The following is a 16,920-nucleotide window of genomic DNA, read 5'->3' as shown; positions in this document are numbered from 1 at the left end:
TACATTTCTCCTATTCCCACTAACTGGGATTACCCTGGGACACAGGTGCAGATGACTAATTACGTTAACTATTGAGTTAAGCTTTATAATCCCTTCCTTTAGAGTGAGAACATCTAAAGCAAACACTGTGTTCTGTGAGTGTGTGCAGAGAAAGCTGCTCCACCGGGGGTCTGTGGCTCTGAACAGGAATGACAGGCACCAATTCTGCTTGACCTGCAGCTCAAAACGTCACCGGGGTCCCCACACCTCCCTTTCTAGCCATTTGCCAAGTCCAGCTTGTATGTCTCTAAAGTAAAATGTGCTAAAGAAACAGAATTCTTTTTTTTTTCTTTTTTTAAATTTTAGTGACAAGACAGGTCCTTTGATGGAAACTGGATCTGTAAGAAAAACAAGGACAGACCAATCAGCTTAGACAATACCCCATGTGACCCGGAATCCTGTGGCTTTCCAGTTTCATAGCCTCACAGGTGAGGGTTCAGCAACTGTGATCCTTCTGTGGAGAAATAAATTATTTAGGATTCAAATTTCTTCCATTCCTTGCATCCACTCTTTCAGCCACACACCTCAGGCTGTAACGCCTTTTGCCAGGCGCCTGGCCAGGCTTGGCTCCTGCTCATCTCATCGGTGCCAGCGCCTTCCCTGGGTCCCCTGCAGCTATGATGGAGTCTCACCCCGCAAAAGCTACACTGCAGTGGTTTGACCACATTCAATGCCCAAAATGGCTAGGAAAGAAGTCCTTTGCTTTCAAGGCCTCATCCTCAGCTGAGGAAGATGCCAAGGGAGAGGTTTACCAAACTTTAGGAAAGAACATTCTAGAAGCATCTTTCCCTAAAAAGGAAAGACGCCACTGTCATCAGATGGTTCTTCGCTCCCTGGACAGTGAAGGATGTCAAACTGCCTGTTAATTAAGAGCTGAGCCTACAAGCTCAGCACGACTTAATGTACCCCCACGATGCACTCCCATCGCCCTCCCTCACCGTGACTCTCATACAGGTGCCCAGGAGGCTTTCATTGGCTAAAGTTCTTCCCTGGGCAGTTAAAAAGTAAGCTAATATTCTTTTTTTTTGAGACAGAATTTTGCTCTTGTTGCCTAGGCTAGAGTGCAATGGTACGACCTCAGCTCACTGCAACCTCCGCCTCCCGAGTTCAAGCGATTCTCCTGCCTCAGCCTTCCGAGTAGTTGGGATTACAGGCATGCACCACCATGCCCTGCTAATTTTGCATTTTTAGTGAGACAGAGTTTCTTCATGTTGGTCAGGCTGGTCTTGAACTCCTGACCTCAGGTGATCCACCCACCTCGGCCTTCCAAAGTCCTGGGATTACAGGTGTGAACCACTGTCCCCGGCCTATTTTTAAAAATTTTTTGAGACAGGGTCTTGCTCTTTTGCCCAGGCTGGAGTGCAGTGGTGTGATTATGGCTCACTGCAAGCTTGGCTTCCTGGGTTCATGCCATTCTCCTGCCTCAGCCTCCTGAGTAGCTGTGATTACAGGTGCCTGCCACCACGCCCAGCTAATTTTTTTGTATTTTTAGTGGAGACGGGGTTTCACCATGTTAGCCAGGATGGTGTTGATCTCCTGACCTCGTGATCTGCCCGCCTCGGCCTCCCAAAGTGCTGGGATTACAAGTGTGAGCCACCGCACCCGGCCTTTTTTTTTTTTTCTTTCTTGAGACAGGGTGTCAAGAGTTCTGTCACCCAGACTGGAGTGCATTGGTGCAATTATGGCACATTGCAACCTCCAACTGCTGAGCTCATGCAATCCTTCCACCTCAGCCTCCCAAATAGCTGGAATTACAGGCATGTGCCACCATGCCTGGCTAACTTTTTAATCTTTTTTCTTCTTCTCACTCTTTTTTTTTTTTTGTAGAGACAAGGTCTTGGTATGTTACCCAGGCTGGTCTCAAACTCTCAGGCTCAAGTTATCCTCCTGCCTGGGCCTCCCAAAGGTCTAGGATTACAGGTTTGAGCCACTATTCCCAGTCAAAAAGTAAGCAAATTTAAAGAAAAATATTAAGTGATTTTACAGGTATCCAAAGTCACTGATTTAACAAACGGTAATGATGATAATGATGATGATAATGGTGATGATGGCAACTACCTCCAAGGGTGATGGTTGTAAAGATTGAGGGGATGTGCAGAATTGCCAGGTGCAGGGCTTGGTGATAGAGGTGGGTGGTGGTGATGATGGTGGTGGTGATGATGATGGTGATGACGGTGATAATGATGATGATGGTGATGGGGGTGGTGATGATGGTGATGATGATGGTGATGGTGATGATGATGGTGATGGTGATGATGATGGTGATGGTGGTGATGATGATGGTGGTGATGATGATGGTGGTGATGATAACGATGATGATGATGGCGGTGGTGATGATGGTGGTGGTGATGATGATGATGGTGATGATGATGGTGATGGTGATGGTGGTGATGATGATGATGGTGATGATGGTGATGGTGATGATGGTGGTGGCGGTGGTGATAATGGTGGTGGTGGTGATGATGATGATGGTGATGATGGTGATGGTGGTGATGATGATGGTGATGATGGTGATGGTGGTGATGATGATGGTGGTGATGATGATGGTGATGGTGGTGGTGGTGGTGATGATGATGGTGATGATGGTGATGGTGGTGATGATGATGGTGATGATGGTGGTGATAATGATGGTAATGATGATGGTGATGGTGATGATGATGGTGATGGTGGTGATGCTGGTGATGGTGGTGATGGTGATGATGATGATGGTGATGATGGTAGTGATGATCATGGTAATGCAGATGATTCTGATGATGGTGGTGATGATGGTGATGGTGATGAGGATGATGGTGGTGGTGATGGTGATGATAATGATGGTGATGATGGTGGTGATGATGATGGTGGTGATGCTGGTGATGGTGGTGGTGATGGTGATGATGATGATGGTGGTGATGGTGGTGATGATGGTGATGGTGATGATGGTGGTGGTAATGATGGTGATGATGGTGATGGTGATGATGGTGATGGTGGTGATGATGATGGTGATGATGATGATGGTGGTGGTGGTGATCATGGTAATGCGGATGATGGTGATGATGATGGTGATGGCAGCGATGATGGTGGTGGTGATGATCATGGTAATGCAGATGATGGTGATGATGAATGATGATGGTGATGATGGTGGTGGTGATGATGATTGTGATGGTGATGAGGATGATGGTGATAATTGTGATGGTGCTGATGGTGGTGGTATTGCTGGTGATGTAGCTTTGTTGAGTGCTTATTCTGTGCCAGGAACTGTGCTAAGTATTTTACATGCATTTTTTTCCACTCAATCTCCCCAACAATCCAATGAGAGCTGTGCTATTATTATCTCCATTTAATGAAAAGAAAATGAGACATCAGGAGTTAGGGAACTTGCCCCAGGCCTCAGAAATACTGGGTTTTGAAGAGGCCTATGACTCAAGCCTGCCTGCCTCCAGAACTCCAGCTCACAACCATTAGGTTCTGCTGCAAGGAATTTTGAAGAGAAAATGCTTTAACTCAGGTGCATTCGTCACGTTGCCAATGGCCAGCATCCACCCAACCCTGTCACCAGGTCCTGTGCCTGGCACTTCGGCACATCCCCTCAGTTAATCCTCAAAACCATTGCCTGTGGAGGTAGCCATTATTCTCCCCACTAGACATGACACTGTCAGAGAAATTAAGAAACATGTCTCTAACACCCAGCTATCAGGCAGCAGAGTCAAGAAAGGAGCTGGCAGCTCTAACTCCAAAGCTGGCATCCTTCCCACCACGTCCATGTTGACAACAGCAACAGGACCCCCCAGCAGTGAGCTCTGTCCTCTAACACCTTATCTCACCTCTCCCAACAGGCTCAAGAGGAAGGTACTGTAATTTTCCCTATTTACAGATGAGGAAACTGAGGTTCTTGCCACTCAGGAAATGCCTCAGGAAATAGCATAGCAGCTAAGGAACTACTATGTCCTCTGCCACAGACATGGGACATGGCATCACAGAGCACATGAAGGGATGGTAAGCTGTCCCTGGAGTTTACCTTCTGGGTTTGGCTTTTGAGATATTCTGAACATCTTCTCCCAGTCCCATCACCTATCAACTCTTGGGGCTAGTGGAGGTCTGGAAGTAGGGTGAAATGCTTCTCATTACCCCCATGCTATCATCCCCATTGTCACTTATTAAGCATTTGCTAAGTGTGGACGTGGCAAGGGGATCATTGTGGAAGTTGTTGGCGCCCCCCCAGACCCTCACACCTCAAACCCAATGTCTTCTTCAAGCCTCACAATAACCCTACAAGGTAGGTTCTATCATTTCACTCCATTGAGAGAGAGGAACCTTGGGAAATAATATATTACGCCCACTGCAAAGGCAAGGAAAACCGATGATTATCCCCTTTCTGGGGCTGGTGCATCCACTGCTCAACTCCTGCGAGTTGTGAGTGTGCTGCTAACAGCTCAGAGCTGCCCCTCCTCTAGGGAAGTGCCCTCAGCCCAAAGGGAGCTGCTCTTTCCACAAAGACATGCAGTCCCTACCCAACCCTTAGAGCCAAGCACTGACAAGGAGGAGCACCAGAGGGCAAGCTTCTCCCCTCTGCTGAGACTGTGTTGTAATTCTTGTTCTAGGGCTCCCACAGGGTCAAGCTGAGGTCTGGCCTCCTCCTTCTCAGCTCCTTCCCTTGCCTCCTCTTGCCTCCCTCCCTCCCTCACTCCCTGAGAGCACCTCCTCAATAAACCCTGTCCATCCAACCCCAGTCTCAGGCTCTGCTTCCAGGGGCGAGGGAAGATGGCTGTGTGAGCCATGCCCCTTGCCCTCAGGGATCTTGCAGGACAGCTGGGAGACAGGCCACAGGCAAACAACAGCATCATCCACAACACAGGAGGCACAGGTGGAGAGGACAGGGGTTGAGAAGATGGAAGACATCATTGAAGTTGGGAAGATGGAAGAAGGTTTCATGGAAGAAGGGGGCTTTATGGGTGATGGACCAGTAGGACTGGGTAGGAGACAAGCTTTCAAGGCAGGGAGAAAGGTCCGAGATGGGTAGGAACCTTTGCCCCCATCCCTCCTATTTCCTCTCGTCCAGGGTCCGTGACCAGGGAAACCATCCTAGGGCAGCGGAGGTGGGGGCTCTGTTCAGATGATTATAATAATGAGTCTAGCATCTGAGAGCATCAGGTCTTCCCTAGAGGGCCATGCTGGCTGACTCTGAGGCCACTCAGAGGGGGTCACTCCACTGTCAAGCTTCTCTTGAGAGGCCGGGGCTTGCTCCACCTGAAAAGACCACCTCCATTCGAAGGGACAGAACGCTCCACATACCTGCCGGACCGTGGGCCTAGGGTCTTGTTCACAAGGATTCAGTGATGTAGTAGGCAGCTCCTAGAGCCCCCAGAGCCACAGCCACAGTTCCGAGGGCTTGGAGGACACGTGTTACGATGACTGGAGGGTTTTCTTGAAGGTTTTCTGTAGAACAAAGCAAAAGTGAGGGTGGTGGGAAGCTGGGCTTCGGTGCCTCTCTACGAGCAGGAGAAAGTGGAAATTAAGTGGCCCTCTCAGGATTGCAGGAATACCCATCTTCCCCCTCTCCAAACTCCTTTTAAGAGAACATTTAATTCTTCCCACCCTTCCAAAAAGTCCCTGCCGAAAGACCCCTGAGGATCGGAGGGTGAGCTGGCCTGGGATGCCAGCTGCCCTGAACACTCAGAGGGGGACCAGGTTAGGAAGGTGGTCAAGTCTGCTGTGAGCCAGGCCTTGTGCTAAACACCTCACACCCAGTGTCTTCTTCAAGCCTCACAACAACCCTATGAGGTAGGTTCTATCACTTGACTCCATTGAGAGAAAGGAACCTTGGGAAATAATATATTACACCCACACAAAGGCAAGGAAAACAGATGATTAAGGCAATAATGGTGAGGAGGGCATTCAAAAAATGCAATACCCATTTTGATAAAAATCCTACAAAAATAAGGATTCTTGTTTAATGTGAATGTGGATTGAAAGCCAAAAGCCAACATTACACTCTGTTGAGAAAAGCATGCGGGTACTAAAATTGGAACAGCATTAGAACTGTATGTCTTGTCCTGACCAGACATGGTCCCTGTCCCTCCCTGCTCTCTTTCCTGATTCTGAGCCTTGTGTTTGCCTTTTCCTGCACCTAGATTGCTCCCGCTTTTCATCTTAAGCCAGAGAGGGCTTCAAGAACCTTTTGGACTCGGCTCACATGCTGCTGACAGGAACCTTTCAGAGGTTCCTGTTGGAGCCTGTTCCTGTTGGAATCTTTCAGAGGTTCCTGTTGGAGCCTCTCCCAGAGGACACACGGCTCTTTGCATCTTGCATCTTGGTTTCTAAATGCACGGGTCTTAGCTCTCCATGCAGACTGCAATGATTTTAGGGGTAAAGTTCCCTGTTCTGGTTTCCCTCACAGTCCCCCATGTCTTCTGCATAGTAAGTTTCGCTCAATAACACTTGCTGGTTTTAAAACGATAAGAACCCATGGCACAATTTGGCCATGGATGGATGGAAGTACTAAGTGTATGGGCGGGGTGTGGCTAACGGTGGCAGGTAGACCTTTCCTTGACGGGGCTTACTGGGTGGCGGAGTATTTCTGGCTCCAAGCATGTTTTCCCCACACGCCCCGGTATCTATTTGCTTCTCTCCATATGTAGGAGAGATGGAGTTTTTCAGCTCCAGAAAGGAGAGGGGATTGGGTAGGGAAGAGGATGGGAAGTGGAACAGGACGAGGATGGGGGTTGGGGGGCTCAGCTCCTGGGGTGGGGGTATGAAGTCGCCAAGTGGAAGGGCCTCTATCATTGAGATCTGTAAGGCCCTCGGGTGGTACAGATGGCAACCCTTCTCCCGGCCCATGCATGTAACCTAGCAGCGCCAAAGACAGGAACATCTCCAGTCTGTTCCCGGCAGGGATAGGGTCTTCCTATGAGGGCAGTGGCAGCCATGACACTGCTCCTGGTGGCTTTGTGGGAAGAGGAAGGAAGGACAGATACTATGGGTGATGTCATAGGGGCTGCCACCAACAGACCAGCCTGGGGGCACACGTCGCCTATGGGGATCCCCAGAAAGAGCTCAGCACACTCTGAAGGGGGCTGAGGTCTTGCTGTTGTGTGGAGGAGGCATATGAGTTACAAGTAGTTTTTTATCATTAAATTCTAGGCGACATTCATAGGCAGATCAGGAACCTAAGGCCCCAGCCTAAGACACAGGCCACTGAGGGGCCACGGAGGTGCACGGCCAAACAGCGTTTAAACACAAAGGCCCTGAGCGACTCGGAATCTCTGAAGGGCTGAGAGGGAGAGTGTTCTGAGGAGGGGAGGGCATCTCTGGAGAAAATAAAAAGGAAGCCACTGAGGAGGCAAATCCCAGTGAGGAAGAAAACTGGCACCTCTCTGTACGGGTGGAGAGGGTACCCAGTGGGTAGGGCTGGTCAGAAAGGGCCCTGCCTGCCAACGTCCAGGAAGTGGCCAAAGGAAAGAGGAAAAGGCTTTCCTTTGGCCTGGGATTCCCAAGAGGAATGATACATGATTGCTAATAAGGTCTGGGGGCAGAGCCTGGCCCTGGGAACTGTGTGCTCTGAGGTTCCAGCCCCTCACGCTTGGAACCTGTAGAAGGTGAGCAGGTTGGGGAGTCCTCTCCCTGGCGCCATCTGCCAGTCCCGAGGCAGAAGGACATCGAAGATGCGGCTATGGCACAGCCCCAGACGACGCCAGCAAGCAGAGCTGCAGGGGCAAGTGGCACAGGAGCAGGAATGCGGGCCGGCGCGAGTCAGAGGCCCTGTGGGGACAGAAGGAAAGAGGTGAGGGAGGTACCTGCTCTGGGAGGTGGGGGCAGGGGAGCCTGGAACACAGTCTGAGAAGGCCCCCCAAAACAGCAGCAGCTGCAGGATTACCAGGGCAGATCCTGGATTTTTTCCAGTCATCATTGAGGATTTGGGAATGAACTACCCAAGGAAGGCAGTTCTCCCACAAAATGTTCTCTAACCAAACAGAAGTGAAGACTGACTGCATGAGAAAATGGATGTTTTATACTGGTGCTACCTGGGAGTAGCAACAACAACCGTGATGATGATGGAGGTGGTGCTGATGGTGTCATGGCTTACGCCTTCAGGATGCTTTGGACTTAGCGTGCCCATCTCATTTAATTTCACAGTAATCCTGTAAAGGGGATACTGTTGCTCTTGTTTTACAAATATGGAAACTGAGGCTCAGATAATTTAAGGGATATGCCCTTCTGGGGAGTAGATTGCAGAAGTTGGCTTTCTCAACTCAGGCTTTCTCACGTTTAATTCAGTGAAAATGGAATTTCAGGTGACTGCCCACCCCAGGAGAGGCTGCACTGGGATTCCTGGAATTGGAGCTGCCACGTTCCATTGATCTAGAGCATAGTGATCCATCCGGAAGACAACTACAGCTCCAGTTTCCAGTCCCGATCTTATCTTCTGTTTCTGTCCTCCTCTGGTATGGATCCCAGCAGAATGTAGATGATACCCTCTGTGGTCGGGCAAGATAATTTCTGGCTGGATTATTCCCTCCTGTTTCCTATCTGTAGCCCTGTGGCTTCTTGACAGAGCTACAGATTCTTCTGACCCTAAGCTGCGTGAAACGGAGAGTCAACCTGGCAGACCCGGTACACTTTCTGCTTAGACTTGCCCATGACACATACTTTCCCGGAATGAGGAGAGGGGATTCTAAAGGCAAGACTTGTCTCTTTTTTTAGTTACAGAAAAGTTTTTAAATTGAGACATCATTCCCAGGCAATAAAGTTCACCCTTTTAGAGCGCTCAGTGGTTTTTAGTATATTCACAAAGTTTTGTGGCCATCACCACTAATTTCAGAACATCTTCATTTCCCCAAAAATAAACCCCATCTCCATGAGCAGTTACCCTCCATTCTCCCAGTTCCCCCAGTTCCTGGCAATACATTTGCTTATTCTGAACATTTCATGTAAATAGAATCATTCGATGTGTGGGTTCTTGGGAGACTGGACTCTTTCACTTAGCCAAATGTCTATAAGGTTCATCCATGTTGTCCCATGTATCAGGACGTCATCTCTTTTTATTGTCAAATAGTATTTCACCATATTCATTGTACTGTGGTATTTCATACCACGTTTTGTTTATCCATTCATCAGCTGATGAACATTTGGGTTGTTCCCACTTTTTGGCTATTACAAATGCTGCTGCTTTGAGCATTTGTGTACAAGTTTTGGTGTGCTTCTAATATGCTTAATAATATGCTTCGAATTCTCTTGGATATATACCAAGAAGTGGAATTGCTGGGTCATAAGGTAACTTCATGTTCCTCTGAGGAACCACCAGACTGTTTCCACAGCAGCTGCACCATTTTACATTCCTGCCTACAGTGTATGAGGATTCCAGCTTCTCTACATCCTCACCAACACTTGTTATTGTCCATCCTTCTGATTATATCCATCCTAGTGGAAGACTGGCATTTTCTTGAGTTACAATATTTCTGCACACAAAAAGGCTTGGATTTTAGAAAATGGCATGCTTTACTTGCAGGCCCTTATCCTCATCTCCAACATTCCTTTCTACTGCAGAGAATTCCTTTGGAAGAAGTATAGGGTGTCCGCTGTAACCACTGGTGAGCCACCACCGTTTCTTGCTTTGCCTCTTCAATGGGCCAAATTCCTCTCTGAGTGTGAGTCACATGTGATCATTAAAAGACTTGGGAATGGAAAGTTTTGCTTTCTACTAGTTCTGAAGACCATAACCCGGAAATGTTTCTCTCAGTGGCTGATGATCACAGTCTTTACAACATATAGTATGGCGCTCAAAATCATTATCATATGTCAAGAAGGGATTGATTCCTGGCCATGGAAGGATCATTGGCATGGCATGCCTTGCATTTAGCACTCTCATCTCCATCTCTTCTTTCTTTTATGCTCACACAATCCCGGGGGGTAAACTGTGGCCCAGGGAGTGTGGCCTGTTCAAGGCTGTGGAGTCATGGGCACTGGCTCACAGCAGATCCAGGAGCTGCTCGGACAAAGATATTCTTCCTCTTGTGGAGACTCCTAGGCCTCTTGGAATGGAAAGGTCAATGCTGTGGTTTAGAGTGAGGGTTCTGGAGTCAGAATAGAGCGGGTTTCCCTTCTCAGGGCTACCAGCCTCTGCTCAGGAGCAACTTGTTTGACTTCTATGAGCCTCAGTTTCCCCATCTATAAAATGGAGATGATATGGAAGAACTTTTATAGGATTGTCACATGGGAAAATTAAGACACCTGAGCTGAATGCTAGGTACACAGTAAATGCTTAGTGATAATGTTAGTTTGCTATCACCATTATTGTTAGCAGTATAAACCAGCCCACCTCCTGAACTCCACTTGAATTCCCTCTACACAATCCAGTGCTTATTCAGACACTGTTTGGCTCCCAAGAAGATGGGGAACCACTTTTCCTGACAGCCATTCCATTTTCAGACAGAGCTAATTGTTGGGAAGTTTTTTATGTTGAGCCAAAGTCTGTCTGTCGCTAATGTCTTCCATGGGTAAGGTTGTTAATTTAGCAAATAAAAATACAGGATGCCCACACAATATTTGGGAAACACATACTAAAAATATTATTTGTTGTTTACTAAAATTAAAATTTAACTAAGAGTCTTGTATTTTGTCTGGCTATCCTATCCCTGGGCCTGTATGTGTCTGTTTTCACACTGCTGATAAAGACATGTCTGAGACTGGGCAATTTACAAAGGAATGAGGTTTGTTGGACTTACAGTTCCACGTGACTGGGGAGGCCTCATAATCATGGTGGAAGGTGAAAGGCACATCTCACGTGGCGGCAGACAAGAGAAGAGAGTTTGTGCAGGGAAACTCCCTTTTTAAAAACCATTAGATCTCATGAGATTTATTCAGTATCACGAGAACACCACGGAAAAGACCTGCCCCCATGATTCAATCACTTCCCACTGGGTCCTTCCCACAACACTGGGAATTCAAGATGAGATCTGGGTGGGGACACAGCCAAACCATATCAGGCCCTTAGACTTCTCAGGACAATAAGGAACAAGTCTATTCACATCTTCCACCTGACAGACAGACATCCTCCAACTCCTTCAATCGGCTGTCATACACTAAATGGCCTCCCTGATCCCTCTCATCCTCCATCAACCTGGACTATCTTCCTTGGACTAGTTTGTCAGGCATCTTTTATAGCCCAAAATGATAGCTTGATGAGGACAGAATAAAGCAGGATCATCACCTCCCTTATTCTAAACCATATGCTTCTATTAATGCATCCTTGGTTTTTATTTTTTAGCAGTTGCATGGCACTGCTGATTCCTAGTGAGCAAGTATTACTATAGAACCAAGTTAAATGTTTATACGTATGTGTGGCTGTCTTCAATGAGACTCAGGATGATGAGAAATAACAAAACCCAGGAACCCTGGTCTCTTGGGTAGAAACAAAAACAAAAACCTTCACACTCTACAACACAGCTCCAGGATACACTTTAACCATGCATCACTATCCTACAAGAACCAGCCTCTGGGATGACCTGGAACTCCATCAGCAGGAAGGCTGGAACTGCTGAAGCTAGAAGACAGCCCACCTGCTTTCCTGGATTGAGGGGCTGCCTTCATGTTAGCATCTGGAGATAACAGGCAGCGAGAGGAGCGGCGGATTTCGGGTGCTGGAAGGGCTTGGGATGCTGGCTGCTGGGAGTTGGTTTCAAGGCTGGACTGCTGTGGTGTGGATTCAGGGCTAGGCCGCTGTGGCGTGGATTCAGGGCTAGGCTGCTGTGGTGTGGATTCAGGACTAGGCTCCTGTGGTGTGGATTCAGGACTAGGCTGCTGAGAGGTGGAATTGGAGCTAGCATGCTGGGAGGTGGAGTCTCTGTGGCGTTTGGCCTCTGACCTTTTCTTCTTGACCTTCTTCATAGTGGATCCTCCCAACCTAAGCGTGGACCTACATGGAGCTGCGTAATCTCCTGGCTCCCTCCTGGAGGGGCCGTTCGCCCTCTGCCCTAGAGGCCTGGCTCTGGCCTCCAACTGGACCCAGGCCCTACAGAGAACAGTGACCCACACCTCCTGTGAGGTCATAAAAGCCAGGGTGGCTCCTATGGCAGGGCCGCAGGGACAGTCTTCTCCACAGACACCAGCCTGGCGTTCTCCCTTAGCCCAGGCCCTGGTCCTCACAGACCTGGTGATGCCTGGCCACGGGACCCATGAGAGCCAGATCCTCATGCTTCTGCGAACAGAGCGCAGCCTGCAGTCACCTCTCTGCTGGTGTTCCTGGGTCCATGTGAGCCACCTGTTTTGCTCTAAGATACCCTGGATGTGACGCTCAGCTCTGTCACTGGCTTCCACATACCCCCTATTCCTAGACCTCAAAAATCCATGCTCCCCACGCATTCATCTTCATGTCAGCTTCCTGAAGATTTGGAACTTCCTCGAAGGCTTTACCTCCCATGGCCCAGAGCCTGCTACCATCTCAGAGTAGCTTACCCCTTCCTGCAAAGCCTGCCCTCCCCCACTGTGGGAGGGGAGTTTGGGGGTTGATCTGACTTTTATAAGAACCTTTGCATTTGGCAAATAATTTTCCTTGAGAACATAACAGCTGTTCAGAAAACGAACATTTGTCTCAAACTCACGACAATGGCAACCACAGACCATCCCCCAAACCCCAACTGGTTGGGTTAAGCAGGTGACTGAATCTTTCTCTCAATTAATTAATGTGTTCATTAAATGTGATTTTTATTTTAGGATGGAAGAAGGAAAAGTATTTTTAAAAGACAGTCTAAAGCTTACACTGTGACTGCAACATAAAATGTGTTCACCTCAGGAGACACTTCCGTCGCGAGTGCATCTCAGGTGGGTGAGTGTGGGACCGGCAAGTGCAGGAGCTCCTGCCCCAGGGAAGGTTTAGAGCAGACCCGGGCAGGTAAAAAGGGCTTCGGGCCACATGAAGTCAAACCTCAACCTGGTTTAAATCAGTGTTTTTCAACCTCAGCCCTGTTGACATTTTTGGGCTGAGTAATTCTTTGTTGTGGAGGATCATCGTGTGTATTGTAGGAAGTTTACCAGATCCCTGGTCTTTATCCAGTCTTTACTCCCCCCTACCCCAGGACAACCCAAAATGTCTCCAGATACTCCTAAATGTCCCCTAGAGATGAGTGGTGGGGGTGTGTGTGTCAAAATTGCCGCTGGTTGTGCCACGTTGGTGTAAATGAATCAGATAGGAGCAGACACATATAGGTGGAACTTCCTGGTAGCAATGAAAGAAATATTCCATTTTACCAGAAGAAGCCAAACAGGGCACAGAGAATGGGTCTTTGTCTTCCAGTAGAAAGATGGAGGAAGCACAGAGGGCAGGCCTAGGGAGGAGTAGGGAATTTCCCTGTGGCAGCAGTAAAAATATGGTGTGAATTCTTTAGTAAGAGTGGTCCCAAGAAGCAGAGAGAGGGCACCTGTGGAAAGAGGTTGTCCCAGAAGAATGAGGAAGAATGGTGCCTCAATAGCTCTTTGCTAGAACATCTTCCCTGCACCCGCTCCCTTCTTCTTCCTCTTCTTTTTTTTTGTTTTTGTTTTTGTTTTTGTTTTCAGACAGAGTCTCACTCTGTCTCCAGGAGTGCAGTGGCCCAGTTTTGGCTCACTGCAACCTCCACATCCCGGGTTCAACTGATTCTCCTGCCTCAGCCTCCTGAGTAGCTTACAGGCATGTTCCAGCCTCCTGAGTAGACTACAGACATGCGTCACCATGCCTGGCTAATTTGTATCATTTTAGTAGAGACAGGGTTTGCTCTGTTGGCCAGGCTGGTCTCGAACTCCTGACTTTAAGTGATCTGCCTGCCTTGGCCTCCCTACGTTGGGATTACAGACATGAGCCACTGCGCCTGGCCCCACTGCCTTCTGCTTGAGCACCTGTTCCTAGTCAGGAAACCTGGCTCTTCCATAATACAGTCACAGCCCACTGCCCAGGACTTATCAGCCACCACTACTACCTGGGTCCAGCTCTAGCCAACTGTGAACACCAGTGGTCTCATTAACAGGCTGAACATTCCTGCATTTTCAGAAGCCCTTCTCCTCTATCACCCCTCTCTGTACATCTACCAAAACATTTTCTGGTCAAGCCCTATCTCAAGTGGATCCATCTTTTCATAAAGCCTTTCTAAGCTGCACACGGTGGCTCATGCCTGTAATCCCAGCACTTTGAGAGGCTAAGACAGGATCACCTGAGGTCAGGAATTTGAGACCGGCCTGGCCAACATGGAGAAATCCTGTCTCTACGAAAAATACAAAAACATTAGCCGGGCATGGTGGCACATGCCTGTGGTCTCAGCTACTCAGGAGGCTAAGGCAGGAGGATTGCTTGAACCCGGGAGGTGGAGGTTGCAGTGAGTGGAGATCGTGCCACTGCTCTCCAGCCTGGGCAACAGAGTGAGACTCCATCTAAAAAAAAAAAAAAAAAAACTATCTTGAGATCTCCAACTGGAAGCCATCCTTCCCTCGCTGCTGAGCTCCAGGGCACCTCTTTGTATGAGACTGGTCATATTCTGAACGGCATTAGAATTATTTCTGTCTTTGTCTTCCCTCTCATTCCCCAACCCCAGATGGTGGAAACCTCAGAAGGCCACAGTCTAGAGTAGGGGCTCAATGCAAGCTGCGGGAACTGAATGAAGGTGAAGGTAGGAGGACAGAGAAAGCAGGAAGCTGCGATGGGGGCAGGTGGGCATGGGTGGTGGGGGATCAGGCACCTCCAAGGCTTCATCACCAAGGGGTTGCTTTCAAAAATGGACTGGGACTTCTCTGGCCTCAGCTGTGGATCACCGTTGGACTAGTCCACGGGCAAGGGAGTTTCCTAACCAGGCGTGCCAGTCATGTGAAAATGCAGACTAGGTAGGGGAAGGGGATTGGAAATTAGACAGTCAGAATAAGGTCTTGAGGGGGTGAAAATTTCCTCCCAGAAGGTCTCTGATGGTTCTGGTGTCCTGGGCACCCAGAATAAGTGTGTCACCATTTGTCCCGAAGCTGACTTCTCTGAGCTGGATGGCACCCTGGACATCAACCGGCCCTTCTCCCTCACCTCACACAGGAGGGACACTGGCCCATAGACAGGATGCCTGCTCTGGTCACCAGCTGGAGGGTGGCAGAACTTGGGTACCTGAGCTTTGGACTCTGCCACACAGAACACTTCCTCAGTCCCTCCTGCTGCCCCTGGCAGGGTGGAGCTGGCAGGTAGGTATGGGACTTGGAGCTCCCTCAAGAGCTCACTGCCCAGGGACCTTAGACTGGCAAATTAATCCCATGGGCCACAGGCCTGGGCTCAGTAACACGAAGGGTCTCAAGGGTTGCGAAGGAGGATCCTGAAGTCAACCAGCTAGCGAGTCTGGTGGAGTTCTACCTGAGAGGGTTGCCATGAGGATCCAGGTGAAAAGTCCTTAGAACAGCGGCTGACTCACAAGAGGCAAGCTTTTAGTGTTACTATTCTTCCCTGGAGAAGATTAAGAAGCAAGCAAGGGAGAGGACAATGTGGAGAGGAGGGAGTGGGGGCCCCGTTTCTCCAAAATCCCACATCAATACCTTACAAAAGCGTGACCCCAAGTCATGGGAACCAATGCCCCAAGTTGTAGGTGGGGCCAGTGACTGGGGGTCGTAACCCTCCGAATTCGAACACGTCTGATGCTGAGATTGTCCCAGTGAGCACACCGGGAGGAACTCTAGTTCCTCCCCACCCAAAACAGTACCCCAAACTCCTAGAGGCGCCAGGAGAGAGGCCGTGATTCCAGGGCTTTGTCGTCTACCCCGCGGGGCGGCAGGGTCGGGGTCCAGGGCTGCCTGTTTGAGCGTTCTCCGCCCCGGGGCTCCCCCCTCCCCGCGCCGACCCCTCACCATCGGTCTGCGTCTCCCGATCCACCAGGGAGACCCTGTGCGCTTGGCTGCCGGCGCGCTGGATGTCCAGGGTGCCCTCGGGGCGGCCGGGGCAGAACACGGCCGTGTGCACCTCGACGGCGGGGCTGTGCGGCGCGAGGACTCGGCTGAGCAGGGCCTCCATGCGGCGGCGCGCCTCGGCCGCCTCCTCCTGCCGCGGCTGCACCACGATCCCCACCAGCGCGGCGGGCGGGCGTCGGTCCCGGGCGCGCAGCTGTTGCAGGAGCAGCTGCAGCCGAGGCAGCTGCGTGAGGAGCGCCGGCGCGCGGCACAGCACCAGGAGCAGCTGCGCGCCCGGCTCGTGCGGGTGCTGCGGCGCCAGGCGCCCAGACGCTGTGTCCTCCGCCGCGGAGGCGGGGGTCCCAGGAGGGGCCCCAGGCGCCTCGCGGGGGTCCTCGGCCTTGGGCCCGGAGCACCGCGGCTTCTTGTTGAAGCGCTTGGACTTCGTGGCCGGGCAGTCGTCGCGGTTCATTGAGCTGTCGCCCGAGCGCTTGGGCCGCCGCGCGGTGCAGTTGCTGGCGCTGGTGTGGCCGCTCCTGGCTGCGGCGGACGAGGGCCCCGGGAGCTGATCGGCCTCGGCGTCCACCGGAAAGCTCTGCAGGCTCGGGCCGTCCTCATCCTGCTTCCAGAGCTCGCTGATCAGTAGCACCTGGCCGTGGCCCTCGACAGACTGGGCTGGAGCCTGTGGCTGCGCCTCCGCCTTCCTCTCCTGGGCGGCCCTGCAGGGCTGGGCCCCAGGCCGCTGCTCCATGTCCGGTCCGGCTCCCTCGCCCCTCTGGGCTCGGGCCTCGGTTGGGAGGGAAAAGCTGCCCTTCTCCGGAGCATGTCACAATACCCCTGAGCCCTACCTTTTCCTGTCGTGGCCAAGCACCTCCGCCCCGCTATTCCTTGGAAATCTAATATATAGGAAGTTGCTGTTGGACGCTGGTATAACGCTGGCTGTGTTCAGTTTCTCCATTTTCTACTTCTGTGGTTTCAAAAGGTGCATCCTTTTATACCATGGATGAATCTTCGTCCCTAAGGCTCTAA

General features: G+C 50.4%; 1 protein-coding gene and 1 pseudogene across 2 annotated transcripts; one reads left to right on the top strand and one right to left on the bottom strand.

Annotated features, from left to right (window-relative positions):
* Window positions 1-318: 318 nt before the first annotated feature.
* Window positions 319-12,008, bottom strand: SPATA3 (spermatogenesis associated 3). 2 transcript variants are annotated; one of them, XR_003122163.1, is made up of 5 exons: window positions 11,574-12,008; window positions 7,605-7,776; window positions 5,311-5,454; window positions 4,037-4,116; window positions 319-377 (listed from the first exon to the last, which is right to left on the bottom strand). XR_003122163.1 is itself a non-coding variant. In XM_025404924.1 (4 exons), exons 1-3 carry the CDS (start codon window positions 11,899-11,901, stop codon window positions 5,349-5,351), a joined length of 606 nt encoding a protein of 201 aa, XP_025260709.1. In that variant the 5' UTR covers window positions 11,902-12,008; the 3' UTR covers window positions 319-377; window positions 5,311-5,348. The 2 variants fall into 2 exon arrangements, 1 of the variants encoding a protein (XP_025260709.1); XM_025404924.1 differs by lacking the exon at window positions 4,037-4,116.
* A 139-nt stretch (window positions 12,009-12,147) lies between these two features.
* LOC112636310 lies at window positions 12,148-16,661 on the top strand (annotated as a pseudogene).
* The last annotated feature ends 259 nt before the right edge of the window (window positions 16,662-16,920 follow it).

The sequence above is a fragment of the Theropithecus gelada genome, chromosome 12, assembly GCF_003255815.1.
Source record: "Theropithecus gelada isolate Dixy chromosome 12, Tgel_1.0, whole genome shotgun sequence".
Taxonomy (NCBI): Eukaryota; Metazoa; Chordata; class Mammalia; order Primates; family Cercopithecidae; genus Theropithecus; species Theropithecus gelada.
The sequence above is the reverse complement of the archived record's forward strand: the minus strand, read 5'-3'. Positions and strand labels throughout refer to the sequence as shown.